The sequence below is a fragment of the Petaurus breviceps genome, unplaced genomic scaffold, assembly GCF_028583685.1.
Source record: "Petaurus breviceps papuanus isolate PSGF00001 unplaced genomic scaffold, PetGlider_PUasm1.0 37, whole genome shotgun sequence".
NCBI classification, from domain to species: Eukaryota; Metazoa; Chordata; class Mammalia; order Diprotodontia; family Petauridae; genus Petaurus; species Petaurus breviceps.
In genome coordinates, this window is record NW_027186296.1 from 90005639 (window position 1) to 90027287 (window position 21649).

At 41.4% G+C, this 21649-nt stretch overlaps 1 protein-coding gene across 1 annotated transcript in view; it reads left to right on the plus strand.

Annotated features, from left to right (window-relative positions):
- VWA2 (von Willebrand factor A domain containing 2) overlaps positions 1 to 21649 on the plus strand; it is a 61626-nt gene that overhangs the window by 28875 nt on the left and 11102 nt on the right. Inside the window, exons 4-8 of the mRNA XM_069097398.1 lie at positions 893 to 1127; positions 13830 to 14024; positions 15343 to 15476; positions 16612 to 16744; positions 21403 to 21458. Of these exons, the coding sequence (XP_068953499.1) occupies positions 893 to 1127; positions 13830 to 14024; positions 15343 to 15476; positions 16612 to 16744; positions 21403 to 21458 (753 nt within the window). The remainder of the gene's footprint in view (positions 1 to 892; positions 1128 to 13829; positions 14025 to 15342; positions 15477 to 16611; positions 16745 to 21402; positions 21459 to 21649) is intronic.

Here is a 21649-nt window from a genome sequence, read left to right on the forward strand (position 1 = left end):
CCCTCTCTCCTCCCCTCTCTGTCCTCCCCCCCCCCCCACTGGCTTAATTATCTTATTACTCAAAATACTTGATGTTTACTTCCCTGTACTCACTTCATCTAGAAAGGAAAGCAGATGTGCTGAACTGATCCAGACTACTACAGTGTGCCTAGTTGAGTGAAATATTTTGATCAGCTTTCTCAAAACTCCTGGTATTAGATACTGGTGCAGATGAAATAAGTGTGAAATGGAAAATGTCATTGTTTATTTCTGAAGAATGTTTCCCATTTCAGATCTTAAGTCTCAGTTGAAGACTGCTGAAGGGAAAGGCAACTAGAATGTTGTCTGGGAACATTGTTTCTTCTGAGATTCTAGATAACCAAGGATTGGATGGAGGGCTTGAGTCATAGAGGGGATACCTAAATGTTGATGGCCCACCTTATGTAAAACATTTTCACTGTTTCCAGGACCCAGCAAGTGGTTTTACTCAGAATTGCTCTCCTACAACTCAGTACAGGCTGGTTCTGTGTACTTTTAGCATATAATGTCTTCCCTCTCCCTGAAGATGCTAAATCTGTTTGGGGGTCTTTGTGCTACAGCCACCTTGACATTCTTCAAATTAGTCCTTTGATTCTGCCGTGCTTTTGTTTCATTTTGTACTCTTAACTGGTTCTCAGCCTGAGACCTATGGACTTGGGAACTGTTCATGTTCCCCTAGCTCCAGAGGTGTTCTGTCTGGAATGCAGTGTGGCTGACTGTTAAAGAGGGAGACTGTAATAAGTGGGTGATTAGCAAGTGAAGACATGCTGTTGAAAACAGGTATAGCTTCTCCATCTCTACAGCCTACCAAATGGCCTGTGATACATAGAAAAAGGGGTTGGGGGAAAAACCCCTTGGTGAAAACCCATTACAGACACAACTTTTCCCATCCATTTTCTCCTCAGTGTTGTGTCTCCTTTTGGGGTATGTTGGGATGAATTTGGTGGTTGTGAGTTGGGATACCATTTCATCAACTCAGGTTCAATGTTTTCCTTGCAGGTCAGAGTGGGTGTATTACAATTTAGCTCAGTTCCTCAGTTGGAATTCTCCTTGGATTCATTTTTCACCCGAGAGGAAGTAAAAGAAAAAATCAAGAAAACAGTTTTCAAGTAAGTATGATTCGATAACTCCAAGTTTTTGATGTTGACATCTTCTAGGATGGCTCCTCTTGAAGGATTCTGCCCTTTACCTTACCCCATCCTGGTATGTGTTTTACAAAGTTGTAGCTTTGGGGACTAAGGATGGTTAGGAGCTGCCATTATAGACATATACACTCATACATGCACATGCATATACACATATATGTATACATAAACACACATACACATAGACATACATAAACACGCACATACATGTATATATTATATTCAGCTAAATGGTACCATAGTGCACAGAGCACTGGATCTAGAGTCAGGGAAACCTGAGTTCAAATTTGACCTCAGACACTTATTAGGTGTTACTCTGGACAGGTTGCTTAGCTTCTGTTTACCTCAGTTCCCTCAGCTGTAAAATGGGGATAATAACAACACCTTTGAAGTGTTGTGAGGATCAAATGAGATAATATTTGTTTTAAAAAATGCTAAGCACAGTGTCTGGCATACAGTAGCTGCTTCTCCCTTTCTTTCCCCATCTCGTCTCCCTCGGATTGGAAAAGGACAAATGTCCCAGTTTTAAGAAAGAAAAAAGGGAAGAGAATGGAGTCTGTATACTCTAGGTCACTGAACTTTTCCTGGAAGAATTTCAGAATGAGATGGATGATTAGGGAATGTCTAAAAAAGGTAACAATGATCAAAGAGCTAGGAACAGGTCATGGCACACTAACCTTATTTCCTTCTCACAGTCAGGGGAACATCATGAATATAATTAGCCCAGATTTTAGTAAAGCATTTGATGAAGTCTCTCTTGTTATTCTTATATCACAGAACCATTGAAATTTAGAGTTGGAAAAAACCTCATTGTATGATAGAGGACCTTAACAAACCATCATATATGATTGGGCAGAGTCTGTTCCCTTACCTCACCATAGCCCTTATTAGATTAAGCTTATGACTGACAACCAGAGAATTTAGAAGTTTTATTTTGATCCTCACCAAGGATCAAAGACTTCTAGAGTGGGGAGGTGCTTTAGAAATAATCTAGTGTAGCCTCATTTTACATATGAAAATGTGGAGGTCCAAAAAAGGTCAAGTGACTTGTCCAGAGTCATACAGGCAGTTGGTAGCAGAGTTGGGACAAGAGACCAGCTCTCCTAATTCCCATGCCAGGGTTCTTTCCATTGTTAGGCAATCCCAGTTGAAAAGAATTGAGATTAACTTCTTAATAGGCTTTTTTTTTTTTTTTAGAATAACTGAAGTTTTTATTTTTGGAATATGCATGTGATTTCACTGTTTGAGAGAGCTCCCAAAAAGGATACTCCCTTTACAATGCAGATTAACACCTACTTTGTGATTTATAGTCTGAGAGAGTTGCCTGGGGCAATAGAAGATTAAATTATCAAAGGTGGATCTTTTTTTTTTTCCAGTTTATTTATTTATTTTTAGTTTTCAGCATTCATTTCCACAAGATTTTTAAGTTACAAATTTTTCTCCCCATCTTTTCCCTATCCCCTATCCCAAAATAGCAAGCCTACTAAATACCTCTTCCCCCAATCTGTTCTCTCTTATATCTTCCCTCATCCTCCTCACCCTAACTTTCTAGTAGGGCTAGATGGATTTCTATACCCCACTGCCTGTATATCTATTTCCTAATTGCATGTAAAAAAAGCAATTAAAAAAAACCCATTTGTTTTTAAAACTTTGTGTTCCAGATTTTTTTCCCTTCTGCCCTCCTTACCCAACCCCATTGGGAAGATAAGCAATTCAATATAGGTTGTACATGTGTAGTTATGCAAAACTTTTCCAGAGTAATTATATTGTGAAAGACTAAATATATTTCCCTCCTTCATATCTAACCCCCCACACACACTTATTCTCTTTTCTCCTTTGATCCTGTCCCTTTTCAAAAGTGCCTTTTCTACCTACCTTTTCCCCAGTCTTCCCTCCCTTCTATCATTACCCCCCCTCTTGTCCCCTTCCCCCCTATTTTCCTGTAGAGTAAGATACCCAATTAAGTGTGTTTGTCATTCCCTCCTTAAGCTAAATTCAATGAGAGTAAGGTTGACCCATTCCCTTTCAACTTTCAGGCTTTCCCCCTCCATTGTAACAATTTTCTCTTGCCTCTTTTATATGAGATAATTTACCCTAGTCTATCTCTCTCTTTCTCCTCTCAATATGTTTCTCTCACCTCTTAATTTTATTTTTAGATATCATCCCTTCACATTCAACTCATCCTGTGTCCTCTTTCTATGTATCCATATACATACATATGCACATACTCACATAAATATTTATTCACACATATACCCTCCTATACATATATACACATATACATATATACACACACACACAAATATATATGTATACACACACATATATTCCCTTCAGCTATCGTCATACTGAGAAAAGTCTTATGAGTTACAATTACTACTTTTCCATGTAGGAATGTAAATAGTTCAACTTTAATAAGTTCTGTTTAACTTTTCATACTTCTCTTGCTTCTTTTATTTGAAAGTCAAATTTTTCTGTTCAGCTCTGGTTTTTTCATCAAGAATGCTTGAAAATCCTCTATTTCATTGGATGACCAAATTTTTCCTTGAAGTATTATACTCAGTTTTGCTGGGTAGGTGATTCTTGGTTTTAGTCCTAGCTCCTTTGACCTCTGGAATATCATATTCGAAGCCCTTTGATCCCTTAATGTAGAAGCTGCTAGGTCTTGTGTTATCCTGATTGTGTTTCCACAATACCCAAATTGTTTCTTCCTGACTGCTTGCAGTATTTTCTCCTTGCCCTGAGAAGTCTGGAATTTGGCTATAATATTCCTAGGAGTTTTCTTTTTGGGATCTTTTTTTTTGCTTTTTGGAGGGCACTTGGGGTTAAGTGACTTGCCCAAAGTCACACAGCTAGTGTGTCAAGTGTCTGAGGCTGGATTTGAACTCAGGTCCTCCTGACTGCAGGACCAGTGCTCTATTCATTGCGCCACCTAGCCACCCCCTTTGGGATATTTTTCAAGAGGTGATTGGTGAATTCTTTCAATTTCTATTTTGCCCTCTAGTTCTAGAATATCAGGGCAATTTTGCTTGATAATTGCTTGAAAGATGGTGTCTAGGCTCTTTTTTTGATCATGGTTTTCAAGTAGTCCAGTAATGTTTAAATTATCTCTCCTTGGATCTATTTTCCAGGTCAGTGGTTTTTCCAATGAGATATTTCACATTGCCTTCTATTTTTTCATTTCTTTGGATCTGTTTTATAGTATCTTGATTTCTCATAAAGTCATTAGCTAGGTTCCATTTGCTCCAATCTAATTTTGAAGGAATTATTCTCTTCAGTGTGTTTTTGAAATTCCTTCCCCATCTAGCAAATTTGGCTTTTTAAAGGCATTCTTCTCCTTGTTGGCTTTTTGGGCCTCTTTTGCCATTTGGGTTAATCTATTTTTAAGGTGTTATTTTCTTCAGTATTTTTTTGGGTGTCCTTTAGCAGGCTGTTGACTTGCTTGTCATGATTTTCTTGCATCATTCTCATTTCTCTTCCTAATTTTTCCTCCACTTCTCTTTATTTTCGAAATCCTTCTTGAGCTCCTCCATGGCCATAACCAGTTCATATTTTTCTTGGAAGCATTTGATGCAGGAGTTCTGACTTCATTGTCTTCCTCCCATTCCATGCTTTGATCCTTTTTTGTCCCAAAAAATGGATTCTATAGTCTGTGCTTCCTCTGCTTACTTATTTTGTCAGCCAATTACTTGACTTTTTAGCTCTTTGCAAAGGTAGAACTTTGCTTCCAGAATGGAGAAAGCTATGTTCCAAATTGCTTGGGTTTTTGCAGCTGCTGGAGCTATTAGATGGGCAACCTCTCTGCAGCCCCCACTAGCTCTGGCACACTGGCCACACACCTCAGGACCACCATCCAAGACCACAATCCAGATCTAAGCAGGTTAATCTAAAAGCAAGAGCAATTACCCTCTGAATGGTCTCTTGGTCCGCCTACATCCTGCAGGGCTGGAGCTCTGGAAGCAGCCATGTGGCAGCAACTGCTACTGCTGTGCCTCTGCCACTTCTTGCCCCAGGGGCAGGGGCCAGACTGTGCTCTTCTCCACCCAGTTCCAACAAAGTCCCCAACTGACCTTTTACTTTCTTTTTTGGCATTTATGGATTGAGAAGTCTGGAAACCACCACAGCTGTTGGTGATTCACTCTCCTGAAGTCTGCTGTGGCTGCCACTGGTAGGGATGCCCTGGGGCTGGAACCAGCGCTCATGAGGGACTGCACTCAGCTCCCAGCTCCATGCAATAAGCCCTTCCTGTTGGCCTGTAGGCCTGCCTTCAGCCGGATATTTGTCTCTCTCTGTCACGTTGTGGGTTCTGCAGCTCTAAAGTTTGTTTAGAGTCATTTTTTATATGTATTAGAGGTGGTGGGAGCTGGAGCTGAGCAGAGGTCCTGTGTCTACTCGGCCATCTTGGCTCCACCTCCCAAAGCTGGATCTTGAACTCAGGTCTTTTAGACTCTGAAGCCATCTCTCCTTCTACTGTACCACCAATGGTGGCAAACTCAAATAGAAATCGATCCCTGCCCAGCCAAATACTCACTTAGAAAACTACAAATAACATCATCTATGTTGTGTTTTTATTTATTTCATTAAACATTTCCCAATTCAGAAATTTTGGAGGCAGCCAGTGTAGCTGACAATTCTGCATTATCTCATGTTGTTGAGCTGTTTCAGTTGTGTCCAGCTCTCTGTGACCCCGTTTGGGGTTTTCTTGGCAAAGATACTGGAGAGATTTGCCATTTCTTTCTCTGGTTCATTTTCCAGATGAGGAACTGAAACAAACAGGGTTAAGTGACTTACCCAGGGTCCCATAGCTAATAAGTGACTCAAGCCAGATATGAACTTAGGCCTCCTGACTTCTGGGCAGTTAGGTGGCACAGTGGATAGAGTGTTGGGCCTGGAGTCAAGAAGATTTGTCTTCCTGAGTTCAAATCCAGTCTTGGACACTTACTAGCTGTGTGACCCTATGCAAGTCACTTAAACCTGTTTGCCACAGTTTCCTCATCTGTAAAATGATCTGGAGAAGAAAATGGCAAACCACTCTAGTGTCTCTGCCAAGAAAACCCTGAATGGGGTCACAAAGAATTAGGCACAACTGAACAACAACCTCCTGACTCCAGGGCTGGCACTCTATCTACTGGACCTCCCAGCTGCCCACACTACCCCATACTGACTTCCAACTAAAGGTAGCAGAGTGCTTTTAAAAACATTTTAAAAAATAAAAATGTTAAGATTGTGCTAATTCAGAGCCACTAGTGGTGGTAGGGACCCTTTTCTGTAAAAAGCAGAGATCTTTAAGATGTTTGAACAAATCTGTGGTCTCTGTCCTCTGTTGGAGGTAAGGGGTAGGGCCTGAACAGATTCTATATGTTCACCATATCACTTCACGTAGTCTACAAAGGTTATTGAAGGCAATAGTGACTTATTTTTGACCACTGTTAGGGGTCCTGGGGGACACTGAAAATGAGGCCAGAAGTCTGGCGCTTAGCATCATGATGAAATGTTATGAATCAGGACAAAAAAATGTTGACAAAATGATGACCTCTGCACTGGTTATTTATCCCTCTTAGAGATGAAAGGTTTAAATGTTTGACTGGATCAAATAATTCTGGCGGGGAGGGGGGCAGAAAATATTAGTTTATCTTTCTTCTAGGGAAAAAGAAATCTCAGGGGCTGGAGATAACCCCGACACTGTGAGTCCCTTTGATGTGAAATGGACTTTTAAATGCTGATGATCTCAGTGATCTCTATTCAAGACCAGGAAGGGCCCCTGAGCAGCTGTACCCCGCAGAGACTAGTGGCCAAAAGCTAGTGAGGCCAGCATTTCCATGTAGGAATCTGAATTAACAAAAGGATGTGTAACTTTTAATCTTCCATAGTTACAATGAAACTAACAATAGCTGATAATTTATATTGTTCTTTAGAGTTTGCAAATAGCTTTATTTAGGTGGTTCATATGAACCTCCAGACAGCTCTATGAGGGACTAACAAGGACTGGTTTTAGTATCCATTAGCCTCAGCAAGGACTTGGCGATCTCCACATGGCTAGTAAATGTTTGGAGGTGGGATTTGTACCAAGCTTTTCTCATTGCCAGGTGTGCCACTCTGTTGGCCACCCTGCCACACCCCCTCTGAGAACTGACAAATGTCTATATTCCCCTTAGAAGAGTATTTTCTTCTGAGACCCAGAGCATTAGCCTTTGAAAGGGTGACGTCCTAGAACTTTTGAGTGTCATGGACTCCTTTATCAATCTAGTAGAGCTCATCTCAGAGTAAAGTATTTAAGGCATTAAATAAAATGTATAGGGTTAGAAAGGTAATAACCAAATGTACTGAAATAGTTACTAAAATTCATATTTTTCAAATCTTCATCCAGGTAAAGAACTCCCATCCTAAGGGGTTATCATGACATTGGTTTAAAAAAAAAATATATATATATATATATGTAAGGATGCATTACAATCAAATTCTATAAAAACAATACCCAAAGGTGTGTCTTCAATTTTAAATAAATTCAGACCCTTAAAAAGCAAATAAATACTTCAATTTTGGTCCTGTCTCTGCACCCCCTCATCCCTATCGCACCCCTCCCCCAGGGCTTCCAGGCTGAATGATACCAGATTCTAAAGTCAGAAACCCCATCACCAATTAAGCAGAACCTATACCAGACAATATTTGCCAAAACTCCTTGGTTCACTTTGGTTGGTGGGGACAACATAGTAATGGCATTTCAGAGTGATGAACTTGGAGTGGGTTCAAACCTTCCCTCTGCCATTTGCTGTTACTGTGAGAAAGTAATTGAATCTCCCTGAGCCTCAGTTTCCTAGTCTGTAAAATGGAAGCAATAATGCTCACATCAACTACCTCATAGTGTTAAAAGGCTCAAACAAGATCACATATGTTGAGCTCCTTGGAAACTTTAAACCAATATGTACATGTCAGTTATTATTACTACTTTGCTTTGCAAAGACCATCCAAGTGGTAAAAGGACTGTACTGGTATAGCATACAACCAGTTTAAAAACAAATCACAAAAACTGACTTTTTCTATCACATTTTAAGGGTTGGGAAGTACTTTATATATGGTATCTTTTTTGATCCTCATAACAACCTTTGAGTTAAGTGCCATTATCATTATACCCATTTTTCAGATGAAAAAATTGAATCTGAGAGTAATTAAATGACTTGCTGAAGGTCACACAGTAATTGTCTGAGGTTAGATTCAAATCCAGGCTTTCCTGATTTGAAGTCTGACATTCAGTCGCCTAAGTTAGAGGTGTCAGACACATGGCCCATAGGCTGCAAGTGGCCCCTGGCACTCCTGAGTGCTACCCAAACCAGATGAAAATATAGCTCCTATCTAATTTTAATATATGCATGTGGTTTTCTAACTTAATATGGAGCTGCAGGGATCCTTAGGTAAGGTTTAGTGACTTCTGTTTCTATTTGACTTTTACCTCACTGCCCTGTATTGCCTCATACATGGTTTGGTTTTTTTTGTTTGTTTGTTTTGTTTTTTTAAAGCAATCGGGGTTAAGTAACTTGCTCAAGGTTACACGGCCAGTTATTTCTGGGTGTGGTGCCAAGTATCTGAGCCTAGATTTGATCCCCAGGTCATCCTGACACTGGAGCCAGTGCTCTTACTCACTGTGCTACCTGTCTGTCCCAAACTCATACATGTTTTAAAGCCTTTATTGTTTATGAGGAGGCAGGGACAAGCCCCTCGTTGTTTACCGTTGTCATTGATGGGGAGATCAGTGTTCTGGGCTGAGGCCAGGAAGGCCTTGAGCTTCAACCAGAAAGAGAACTGGGCTCCACAGGCAGAGAATCAGGGGCAGGCATCCAGGCAGCTGGGCTTCAGGGTTTGGTGAGTCAGCAGGAAGTCCAGCAAGTTGTAATTAGTAAAAGAGATTTGGTTCCCCATGATGAAGGCATTGCTCTGGCTCTGGGCCAATAGGGTCCCAAAAGCCTTCAGCTGGTGGGGGAATGCCTTGTCATATTGCTCTTATCCCTCTTCATAATTCTACTAGGAGAGGGGAGCAGGCCTCTATCCCATCATTTGCCACAGTAGCTTCTCAAGAGTCCTTCCTCTGCAGCCTGAGCTTATGACCCAGGTATCTCATGATGGCACTGCTCTGGTACGAGGTGAAGTCCTTTAAATTTGGGGAGCTGCCTTTGAGTTTCCTCTGTATCCAGATTTCTTTGGTCTACCCTTCCATGTTTAACCCTGGTCAACCAGCAGCATCCATATGGTTTCGCTTTTAGATACGGAAGTAGATGATGGTGTAGGGAGATGTGCTGGATAATGGAGCACAAGTGGGAAAGTCTGCCTCCTCCATTTGGATCAGAAGGGTTGGGAAGTCTGCTTACTTGACCCTCAGATCCCTGAAATTGTGCCTTAGCCACAAGTGAGCGGATATGGAGAAGGAGGCTAGAATCCACAGGGGAGATCAGATAAAAGGCATCCTTTGGCAGGTGTTCAAACAAAAAAGAATTTCTTAAAAAGCCCAATTGCAATGGAAAATGAATTATAAAAAATAAGAACAAAGAGATGGATAGTAAGTACTTTTTATTTTTAGCTCTAGTGATTGAGACTGGGCTGGGAAGTCATGGGCAAGCAAACAAAGGAGATGAACTCTTTTCTTTAATCTTTTATTAATTTTTAAATTTTTATTTGTTTGTTTTTAGTTTTCAACAGTCGCTTCTATAAGATTTTGAGTTCTAAAATTTCTCCCCCTTCCTTTACTCCTCCCTCCCCAAAACAGTCTACAATCTGATATAGGCTATACATCTACAATCATGAATATGAATTCTTTCAGTAGAGTAAGCAAGCCTTGACTAGGTCCTGAAACAATGACTTGGAATTAACTACTTTGACTGAGGTCACTAGGAAGTCCAGTCATAGCCAGGACATATGTATAGCAGCCTATGTCACAAAAGGCGACATTAGCAAGTTTTTAGCTCTTAGAGCTATGGGTTTTTTTGGGTTTAAGTGAGAAGAAAGCTAAAGAGTAATTTATAAATTAGAGAATAGATTGTCATTCAAGAATCCAGAGTTTGTGAGAACTATCTTTCCAACTACATAAGGCTTGTTGAGAACAGTTGCCATCATGGAGACCATAATGGCTTAGATTAATTTTGGTATCAACTATAGTCAAAGATGGCCTTGTAGAATACTTGGAATATGCAATTTGTGACAAGATCAGTTAGTGCCTTTGAGTGACAGCTTAATGGCAAATAAATCAAAAACAGTGACCCGTTTCTATGGTGCCATAAGGTTTGCAAACCATTTCTTCCACCATACCCCGATGATAAGGCAGGGAAAATATGCCCATTTTACAGATGAGGAAACAAAAGCTCAAAGAGGTTAAACTGTCTCATGTTGCTCGTATCAGAGACAGGATTAAGATTCAGGTCTCTCAATTCTAAGTCCTGTCCTTTTGTGCCACACCTTACTTCCTTCTTGCTAACTCCAGAAAGACAGCATTATTTCCTAGGTCTATACCAATGCCTCACAGTTTGTACCAAAATGGAAACACTTTAAATACAGTCCTTGCACCTGATCATGTCTCTTAGCTGAGGACCAGTTTAGCTAAGGATGGAGTGGATCATCATTAGTGCTTTGGCTACTGAGTGATTAATTCTTTGATCATCACAACCAAGGAAATAGATAAAAATACGCTTCTATTTCTAAAGCAATAGTAGTTGAGTGGCAGAAAAGAGGAATAAGGGAGGTTTTATTGTTGTTTTTAAAGAATTACACAGTTTTAAGAATACGTGTGTCATGTAATGGCTGACACTCTAAATTGAAATCTTAGTATAACTGGTCATTTGGCATGCTACTAAAAGAAATTATATCCATATTGATATTCTTGCCATAAATGTGTAATATTCCCTCTAGCATGCTCCCCAACTTGCATACGTCCTTGTATGTTGGGTCTTCAAAGTGTACCTTTGACTCCGAGGTTCTAACCCTGGAAATCTGAATTCCATTGATCTGCATTCCATTAAATACCAGCTGGAAGACATAATTATCTTTAGAAAAGGCCTTTACTAAGATGGCAAGATAAAAACAGTAGCTACAATGCATTTCCCATATAAACCTGGGGCATAGTCTTCCCCAAATATATGCAATGTCTGGGTTAGAGTTGACTCAAACTCATAGTAAGTACACTGATAGAACATAGCCTTGAGCTCATTAGCAAGCAGAAAGGGCTTGCAAGCTCTTGAAAGAGTTTACATAAAGTCTGTACTACGGGTGGTCAGGTAGCACAGTGAGTAAGAGCACTGGCCGCAGAGTCGGGATGACCTGGGGATCAAATCCGGGCTTAGTCACTTAGCACTAACCCAGAAACACCTAGCTGTGTAACCTTGAGCAAGTTACTTAACCCCAATTGCTTAGGGACACCCGGTGGCTCAGTGAGTAAGAGCACTGGCCCCGGTGTCGGAATGACCTGGGGATCAAATCTGGGCTCAGATACTTAGCACCACATCCAGAAATAACTGGCCGTGTAACCTTGAGCAAGTTACTTAACCCCAATTGCTTAAAAAAAAAAAGCCTGTACTAAACACAAGTATTTGTTTCTGAGAACCTCACTAAAAGCCTTATTAATTCAGTTCTTAACAAATGCGTTCATGTGGTTTGCTAGCCAGGAATAGATTAGAAGTGTCAAACTGCAGGATGGGGGGCAGGGCACACATTGGTTGTGAGGCAGGAGGGATTGAGGCATCAGGAGCAAGTGCAATGTTAGTAGTAGAAGTGATAGCTGAGGGGCAGCTAGGTGGTGCAGTGAACAGAGCACCGGCCCTGGAGTCAGGAGGACCTGAGTTCAAATCCAGCCTCAGACACTTAACACTAGCCGTGTGACCTTGGACAAGTTGCTTAACTCCACTTGCCCTGCCCTCCCCCCTCTAAAAAGCAGAAAAAAAAAAGTGATAGCTGATAGCCTGATAATCATGAGGGAGAGAGAAATACTAAAAAGGCAGTAGTAGGCAATACATCCCTCCACAGGACTATGGTACTACACATTTTAAAAAAGTGATAGCAATGTCATCATGGGAAAGTTAAATTTATTCATCATATTCTGTTCAATAAGCCAGGGAAGCATATGATGTGCTTGAGGGAGATTTCCATATAAAATGATTTTTTTTTAAATTTAATAGTCAAAAAACATTATGTGCCAGGCACTGTGCTAAACACTGGGAACACAAATATAAACAGAATTCCTGACCGCAAGCAGCTTACAATATTTTAAAAAAATTTTGAATTCTAAATTTTCTCCCTCCCCCTACCTCCCTATTGAGAAAGTAAGCAACTTGATATAAGCTATACGTGTATGGTCATACAAAATGTATTACCGTTGTGAAAGAAATCACAGACAAAAGAAAAACCAGCAAGAAAAATACAAAGTATGCTTCAATCTGTACTCACACTCTTTCAGTTCTTTCTCTGGAGATAGATAGCATAAAATGATTAAAGTTTTAAAAAATTAGCATTTGAAAGGAAGCAGTTTTAATTACCTGTAAAATTCACCTGTATGGCAAAGATAATTCCTCAGGGGTTCCACAACATTTTGGTTCTAATCCCAATCCTACTGCTGATGCTGTGTGTTTGACTTGGGGGCAATTCACGTAGTCTCAGTTTCCTCATCTGTAAAATGAAGGGGTTGGTATAAATGTCCTGTGAGGGCCTTTCTAGCCCGAGGTCTATAATCCTAAGGCATGCTTATAAATTCATAGTTTGTTAGAGCTGGAAGGAACTGTGAGAAACAATTAATTTGGACTCCTCTATTCTAATCAGTATTAATCAGTTTGATATAATTTAATAGGGGTAATGATTCTAAGTTCTGTATGTTAGGCCCCAGATTTGTGAGCTGCAGATTGTAAATTCACTCGCTTAATCACAGGAAGCTCATGAGAGGCCCTCCACCCTTGTTTTTCCTTGTCATGGTGAACAAGCCTGGTGTGGTGGAGGTGACTCAGTTACATGGAAAGTCCTTCAATTTATTTTTGGACCTCTGGACCTCTCTTTCTTGTCCAATATGAGCAAGTGACTCTCTTATGAAGAGTTAGTGGAGATGTCCAATGTTTTGCCCAACCTGAGACCTCCCACCTCCCCCATACCATTTCTAGCTGATGCATCATTTTTTGACCCTTGAAAGCAAGATCTACCAACCAATGGAGTTCTGTACTTTGTATAGCCTCTTTAGGAGTTCAGGTATCAAATATGGCATCCAGCATTATAAAAATAAGGTCCTGGAAGAAGGGGGGTATCAGATTGTGAGAAAGATCTGAGGTTCACTTTGTTAGATTAGATTCATTAATAAAGTGCCATTAGCTCAGAGCTCTGCTTCAGTCTTTTACTGTAGGTTGGACAATTTTAATCCCCACAGAACCTTAGATTTCAGCCCCATCCATTTTACATTTGAGGAAACTGAGGCCCAAAGAAGGTAAGTAATATCTCCAATGTCTTACACATCATGGCAGAGCTGGAACCTCTTACTGTCTCAGGGCTTTCCCCACCACACTGCTCAACCTATGGTGTTATTTTGTGGGGACAATGTCATCCCAAGTCTACAGATAGGAGGAATAGGAATAATGGGAGATATCACAAATTTTAAATGTCCTTATCTTGTCAACTTGGCCTTCTCAATTTTTTTTTTCTTTGTGTTTTCAGAGGAGGGAGCACTGAAACAGGTCTTGCTCTGAAATACCTTCTCCACAAAGGTTTCCCTGGGGGAAGGAACTCTTCCATCCCTCAGATCCTTGTCATTGTCACTGATGGGAAGTCCCAAGGAAACATTGCCCTTCCTGCCAAGCAGCTGAAGGAAAAGGGAGTCCTGGTGTTTGCTGTGGGAGTCAGGTTCCCAAGGTAAGAAACTCTCAGGAAGAGGCAGCTTGTTATGGCAGCAGTAGAAGAAGGAGAAAACTGGCAGGTGTGTGGAGTCTGTAGCCTTAGGCTTGTGAAATCTCAAGTGTCTCCCCGTATTCATTGGCCAATATTGGTACCAACTGACAGTCACCCACCTTGGCATTTCTCTACCTATAAGTGCTTAGCGCAGACTTCCTTGTATTATTAGTTTTTTTTTCTTTTGTATGACTCATCTCTCCAACTAGACTGTAATAACAAGTTACATTTATGCTGTACTTTAAGGTTACAGAATGTTTTTACTTCAAATATTCTCATTTGATTATAACAACTGTCCTGTAAGGAGGTTAGAACAAATACCAGCTCCATTTTCTGGATGAAGAAAAGGAGGTTCAAAGATAATACATTTCTTGCCTCAGGCCACACTACTAATCAGTAGAGTTAGAATATGATTCATTCATTCAGGGAACATTTATTTAGGGCTTGCTATATGCCAGGCACTGTGCTAAGTGCAAAAGACAGTCCAGGACCTCAAGAAGCTTATAATCTAATGAGGAAGATAACATGCAAACAAATAAATACAAAGCAAGCTACTTACAGGATAAATATGAAATAATTACAGTGGGAAGGCATTGGAATTAAGAAGGATTAGGGAAGGCTTCCTACAGAAGGTGGGATTTTAGTTGGGACTTAGAGGAAGCCAGGGAGGTCAAATGCAGGTTTTCAATCTCCAAAGCCCTGTGTTCTTTTCATAGCAACATTGCAATTTTTTTTGGTAAACATTCTCTCAGAGAACTAGCCAGTACCATGAATGTAATGGGTACTGAATAATTATTGATGGTGATGAATTAATTACTAGTTCATAGTTTCATAGATATGGAGATGGAAGGGGTCTTAGAGGTTATTGAATCCAACCCACTCACTTAACAGATGAGAAAGCTTAGATCCAGTAAAGTTAAATGCCTTCCCTGTGGGTCACACAGCTAATAAGTATCTGAGGACAAGTTTGAGCACAGGTCTTTGACTCCAAATGCAGTACAATATTTTCTATACCACTCTGCCTGTCACTAATTGAGTGAAAATGACTATCAATACCTAGTCTAGCTCTTCTGGGAGATATCTGGCAGCCTTTGTTTAAGAGGAGAATTTACCTGGTCCAAAAATCCTGACCTCTCTGTCCAAAGACATAAAATTCTCAATAAGATAACTCATACTCACCTCTACTCTTAAAATGGGGATGAGATGACCTATCATTTGATGGTTCAGGCCCTGGATCTGCTCTTATGATCACAGGGGTTTTAATTTCTCTCTGTCTGGGCAGGTGGACAGAGCTGCACACCTTGGCAAGTGAACCCAAGGATCAACACATGTTGTTTGCAGAACATGTGGATGATGCTATCAATGGCTTGTACAGCACTCTCTCCAGCTTGGCCATCTGCAATGCCACAGCTCCAGGTAAAGCTCTTCCTGCTTGCTTGCACAGCCTCAGGCTTCAGAGAGCAGAGGTGGTCCTCGAAGAGAAAGAGTTGGGAGTTCTGAGGACAATGTTGTGAGAGGAAAGGATGAGAAGATGAAGACTTGTCCATAAGATGCTCTTTTGTTTTTGCCTCCTGTTTCTGCTACCCCTATGCTCAGTCCATAAGTAGCCTTGCCTCATGTATTTATCTTAACCTGAAGATGGAGATGGCTTGGGGTTCAAAGTCTAGGCTGATGGTAGCATTACTTTGTTGGGCTTATCTTTGGGCCCAATAACTTTAGTGTCAGACCTGGAACTTTACCTATCCGTGAGTAGGTAGGACTTTTCTCCTTGTTTTTTGTTTTTTGCTTTTTGGTGGGGAGAAGGTAGGGCAATTGGGGTTAAGTGACTTACCTAATGTCACATGTCTAGTTTTTTGTGTGTGTTAAGTGTCTGAGGCCGCATTTGAACTCAGGTCCTTCTGACTCCAGGGCTGGTGCTCTATTCACTGAGCCACCTAGCCACCCCACCCTCCCTGTTTTTTGAGGAGACAGATTTGGAGGGGTGGAAATTATTACCCCCTTATTTCTTAGCTCCTGTTTTTCAGCTGGATTATTATAGCAGATTTGATAAGGAACAGGTTTTCTTACTCTCCTTTGCTAATTTTCAACCATGGGGTAGGAGAATGGAAACAGTGGTGATATAAGAGAAGGGCTTCTGTGCATGTATGCATGCACACATATACATATGTTTACATACATGTACACACATATTGTATATATATCTACATATCTATCAGTGTGATAACAGTTGATGGATGGGGTGGATTGGAAAATAATTGGATTGGAAAGAGTAGCAGGGTGCCTCCTGATATATCTTTGCAAGTCCATAAATGTGTTTCTGACTGAGAAAAGTTGGGAAGTTCCACTTAGGGCACTAAGGTTATTGGGTCTCCTGCCCTCCCCTCCTGCCATGATCCTTTCCTATCGCTTGACTTTCCTTAGGACCTTTTCCCCAAAATGTGAACAATTAGTTGTTAAAGATGAGTGGAACCTATACATTGTAGTTGGTATCAACAATGAGGGGAAAGCAGAGTGAAATCCCGGACATCTGTTTTGGGGGTGTTTACCCCAGGTTGCAGAGTTGAGCCTCACCTTTGTGAACGAAAGACACTTGAAACCATCAGAGAGGTCACTGGGAACTCTTTGTGCTGGAGAGGTTCAAAGAAAATCAATGCAGTATTTTCATCCCTCTGCCCATTCTACAGGTGAGTCCACTATATTCTTTGGGTCCTAGGACCAGAACAAGGAGTGCATGGTTCCTCTGCTTAGATTCTGAAAGAAGCAGTGTGCATGGGGTGCAGTGGCAGAAGGAATCATGGAGTGTTGCTCTCCATAAAAATACATCAGTAGAGCCTTTAGCAGAAGGGAATAGAACATGGCCCAGGGAATGGGGCCAGGTGGGAAAGAGCCATTCAGAGGTCTCTGTTGATACAGGAAAATGTTTAGCAGGCTGAAATGTCTCATTAATTTACTGCCGGGTGAGACCTGTAAGTGAAACTAGTTTGGGCTAGTTGAACTAGAAGGCTGGAGACCTGAGCAATAAACATTCATTATATAACACCTGCCATTTCTCTTACCCTTCACAAAAAGCTTCATAAGCATTATCTCATTCGATTCTCATAACAACCCCAGGAGGAAGGTTGCTGTTATCCCAGATTTACAGATGAGGAGACTAAGACTCAGGGTTACAGAATAAATTTCTGAGGTGGGCTATGAGCCCAGGTTCTTCTGACTTCAAGTCCAGTCTTAAACTAGTAACTTAAACTAGTAACTAGTGTGGCATCAGGCAAGTCACTCAGCCTTGAGAGTGACATCAGGAGAAGCTTGAACATAAGCAGTAAAAGTCTCCAAACACTTGAGGTTCCTCTGAAGTAAGATGTGGTATAACATCCAGGCTTCGGGATTTTTTTGAAGGGGAAGATGGGAGTTTTGGTTGTTAGAGCATGGTATTACCAAAGCTCAGACTGCTTCTTATATAGTAATGATAATACTGTGCCAGTTGATCCTCACAACAGGAAACTGAGACAGACAAAGGTTAAATGACTGTCTAAGGTCATACAGCTAGAAGGGTCTGAGGTTGGATTTGAACTCAGGTCTTCCCAACTTTAGACCTAGCACTCTATTCACTGTACCACCTAGCTGCCTTGTATAGAACCATGAACACTGAATTGGGAAGCATAAAAATCTAATTTTAAGTTCTCCTGCCTCTGCTACTGAGAGATTCAAATCCTGAATCTGATACTCCCTGTATGACTTTGGACATGTTATTTAACCTTTCCTCTCTGGGGTTCACTTTTCCAATCTATAATATTAGGGGTTCACTTCAATTAGGGTGTCCCTTCCATCTCCCAATCTTGTGAACCTGTGATCTCTAAGGTCCCTTTCAGCTCCAAAGGTCTGTGGGTCTTTGACTCTGTGACCACGGGCTGCACTCTCTGACTCCAGCCACAGAGTCACAAGAGAGAATGACCAAGAAATCAGGGATGAACCCCTGTATATCCATCTTGATCCTGGAAAAACAACTCAACATTCAACTCTTCTGATATAGGGTCAAGAGTGACCTCCCTAAGTATGGAGGACAGTGCTTTTGGAAGAAATAAAGATTCTCCTACTAGGTCAAGAGCCTCATTCAGCTGAAGAAATTCCATTCTTTCCATTTCAAAGACATGCATAGTTGCCTTTGCTTGGGCTTGTAATTTTATGAAACCTGTGGGACCCAGCCCTAAATAAAGGAGAGAAAATCCTTAATGAGCTGGCAATTTGGCAGACATTTTAGCAGTTCCTTGAAGCCTTAATCAACTTGACTTTTTTCTCCTGGAAGCACATTCTACACTAGTACAAACTTATTTTCAGTTCTAAAAGGCTGGCTTGGGATGAGCCAGGGAGTCCTCCTGCTGTAGGACGTCCCTTTGCCCCTGACCAGCCATAATAGAGTGTTTAATTCTTCAAAGATTTTTAATTTGGTAAGTTTCAATACCTCCTGCACTGGGGCAGATCATAATTCCTTTGTCACAAAGCAGAACCTCTTCAAGGAATTGTGGTGAACAAAAAAAACAGAAAACGTTCTATATACACTTGGTGCATTTACATTCAGTACCTATTTCACCCTCATTCATTCAGTACCTGTTTTACTCCCCACAGTCACTCTTCCAAATCTCTCCTCCACTTTCTCTCCTACCTTAGTGTACTGAGAAAATAATAGCCATCTCTAGTCAGTTTCTCTTTTCCCTTTCCCCCATTTTGAGAACCTCCTCCCTGCTCAGCTCACCTCCCATTCTCTATTCTCATGTTCCTGTTTTGTTTTGGGTTTTTTTTAGAAGCAATCGGGGTTAAGTAACTTGCTCAAGGTTACAAGGCCAGTTATTTCTGGGTGTGGTGCTGAGTATCTGAGCCCAGATTTGATCCAGGTCATGCCGACACTGGAGCCGGTGCTCTTACTCGCTGAGCCACCTGGCCGCCCCTAAGCAATTGGGGTTAAGTAACTTGCTCAAGGTTACCTGGGTGGGTGCTAAGTGTCTGAGCCCGGGATTCGATCTCCAGGTCTTCTCAACACTGGAACCAGTGCTCTTACTCGCTGAGCCACCTGGCCGCCCCTAAGCAATTGGGGTTAAGTAACTTGCTCAAGGTTACACGGCCAGGTGTTACTGGGTGGGTGCTAAGTGTGTGAGCCCGGGATTCGATCTCCAGGTCTTCTCAACACTGGAACCGGTGCTCTTACTTGCTGTGCTACCTGGCCGCCCCCTCATGTTCCTGATTTTTAAGGAAGATCATAGATTGAGAGCTAAAGGAGACCATAGGGGCCATCAAGTAAAACCCCCTTTATTTTATAGATGAGTAAACTGAGGCCCAGAGAGATTAAGTCATTTTTTCAATGTCACACAGCTAGTATCCCAGGGGAGATTTGAATCTAGGCTTTTCAGACTCTAAGTCCAATGCTCTAGAGATAGTCAAGGCTGACTCTTCTGCTTATGCCCTTGAGCCCATTTCTCTTCCCCGCCCATTTGTTTCAGGGACTTGCTCCTTCAATTATTCTTTCCCACTCTTTCTGATTTTTTAATTTTTCCTTTAACTACTAAATGTGGTGGCATTTCCTTAAGTCTTCATTTCGCTTGGCCTTTCTGCAACTTTTGACATCTTTGAACAGCTTTTCTTTCTTTGGCTTGATCTTAGCCAAAAGACTAAGAAGTAATTTCCTTCCTTCCTTCCTTCCTTCCTTCCTTCCTTCCTTCCTTCCTTCCTTCCTTCCTTCCTTCCTTCCTTCCTTCCTTCCTTCCTTCCTTCTTTCCTTCCTTCCATCCATCCTTCCTTCTTTCTTTTCTTCCTTCCTTCCTTCTTTCCTTCCATCCTTCTTTCTTTCTTTCCTTCCTTCCTTCCCTCATTTCTTCCTTCCTTCTTCCTTTCCTCTTCTCTCCTCTCCTTTCCCCTTCCCTCCTTTCCTCTCTCCCTTCCTTCCTTTTTTCCTTCCTCCGTCCTTCCAGCTTAGGGGCACATCATATTGGTGCCAGACTTAGTTCAAAACCCAGTTGGCTTAGCCCCCTTCCACAAATAATTCCAAAACTCACATGGTCCTCCAGCTTCATACTTCCCAGTAGCAGGGTGTGTGCCACTGTGCCCAGCTCCAAGAAGCAATTTTCCATTGACTTCTGTGACATTGCTCTCTCATTCTACCTATCTGACCTTTCCTTCTCAGTCTTCTTTGCTGGATCATCCACCTCCCATCCACTGACTGTGGGACTTCATCAGGCTTTGTCATGGACACCTCTGATACTGCCTTCCTCTTTCCCTCTATCTCACTCTTCCCTCTCCCCATAGATTCACTTATGAACTCATTTGGATTCAATTATCATTATCTTTGGTATCTTGCTGGACATTTCCACATGGATATCCCACATCTCAAACTCAGCATGTCTAAAACAATTCTTTATCTCCCCCTCTCTTTCCCCACTTACAGCCTTCATCTAGACTTCTTTATTTCTCAGAGAGGTACCACCATCCTTCCAGGAACTCAGGTTCATAACTTCAGGGTTATCCTTGATTCTCCCCTCTTCCTCTCATCCCCAATATCGAATACACATTTTGTCAGATCTGCTTCCAGCATCCTTATCACCTTTCCAAGACTCTTCACTTCACCTTCATTCAGATCTTCACCACCATCCAGGGTTGGCACTCTTACTCACTGCACCACCTGTCCACCCCTCCATTTAATTTATTATGCTCACCCATGGTATGTCGAAACCACGATGGGGAAACTCACATTGTAGAAGGGTTAACTGTATAATATTTCATGTTTAAATAGACTTGGCTTGTAATTGCCTCCTAGTTGGCCTCCCTCCTTTCAATCTCTCCCCTCTCCAATTCAGGCTTCACATAGCTGCTAAATAAAAATTTCTAAAACTCACATGGACTGTCCCATTTACTTGCTCAGAGGCCTTCAGTGGCTCCTAGAATTCTGCAGAATAAAGTCTCTCACGATCTTTTAAGATCATGAAGTTCCCTCTTCATGTAATCTTTGTTTCGGGCATACTGTACCACTATCTCCCAAACTTCTTCTCTATGCCCTTGCCCAGGCTGTTTCTTTTGTATTGGGTACTCCTCCTTTATCTATAGAAGCCTTTCCCCATCCTCCCTGTACCCCTGCCCCCACCAGTCAAGATGGTAATTCTCTTTCCTCAAATGATTATATCTTCATTCACCTGAGTATATTTTGTACCTTCTGCAGATGTGAGCTCCTGAATATTTCCAATTATATTGCAAATTTTGTCTTTATATTTTCAGGACATAGTACAGTCCCTGGCATATAGCAGGTATTTAACAATAGCTGAATTGAATTGAATTAAGTCCTATACTTTTTCTTTTTTTTTAGCTGGAAGAAAGTTTTCATAACTCACCCAGCCACATGCTACCGAACAGTATGTCCAGGTATGATTTTCTGAGTGACCTTTTGTTTGGGCATTTTGGCAAAAGAGCCCTTGAAAACAGCCTAGGGCAGGCAGTGCTTGGATGCTATAAGTGTGTCTGTTTTCTCTCCAGGATTATACAATTACCCAAGCCCCTAGTCCTAGGAGTTGATAGCTGAGTTCTTATCTGGGACTGAGTGCTTTAGAATGGAT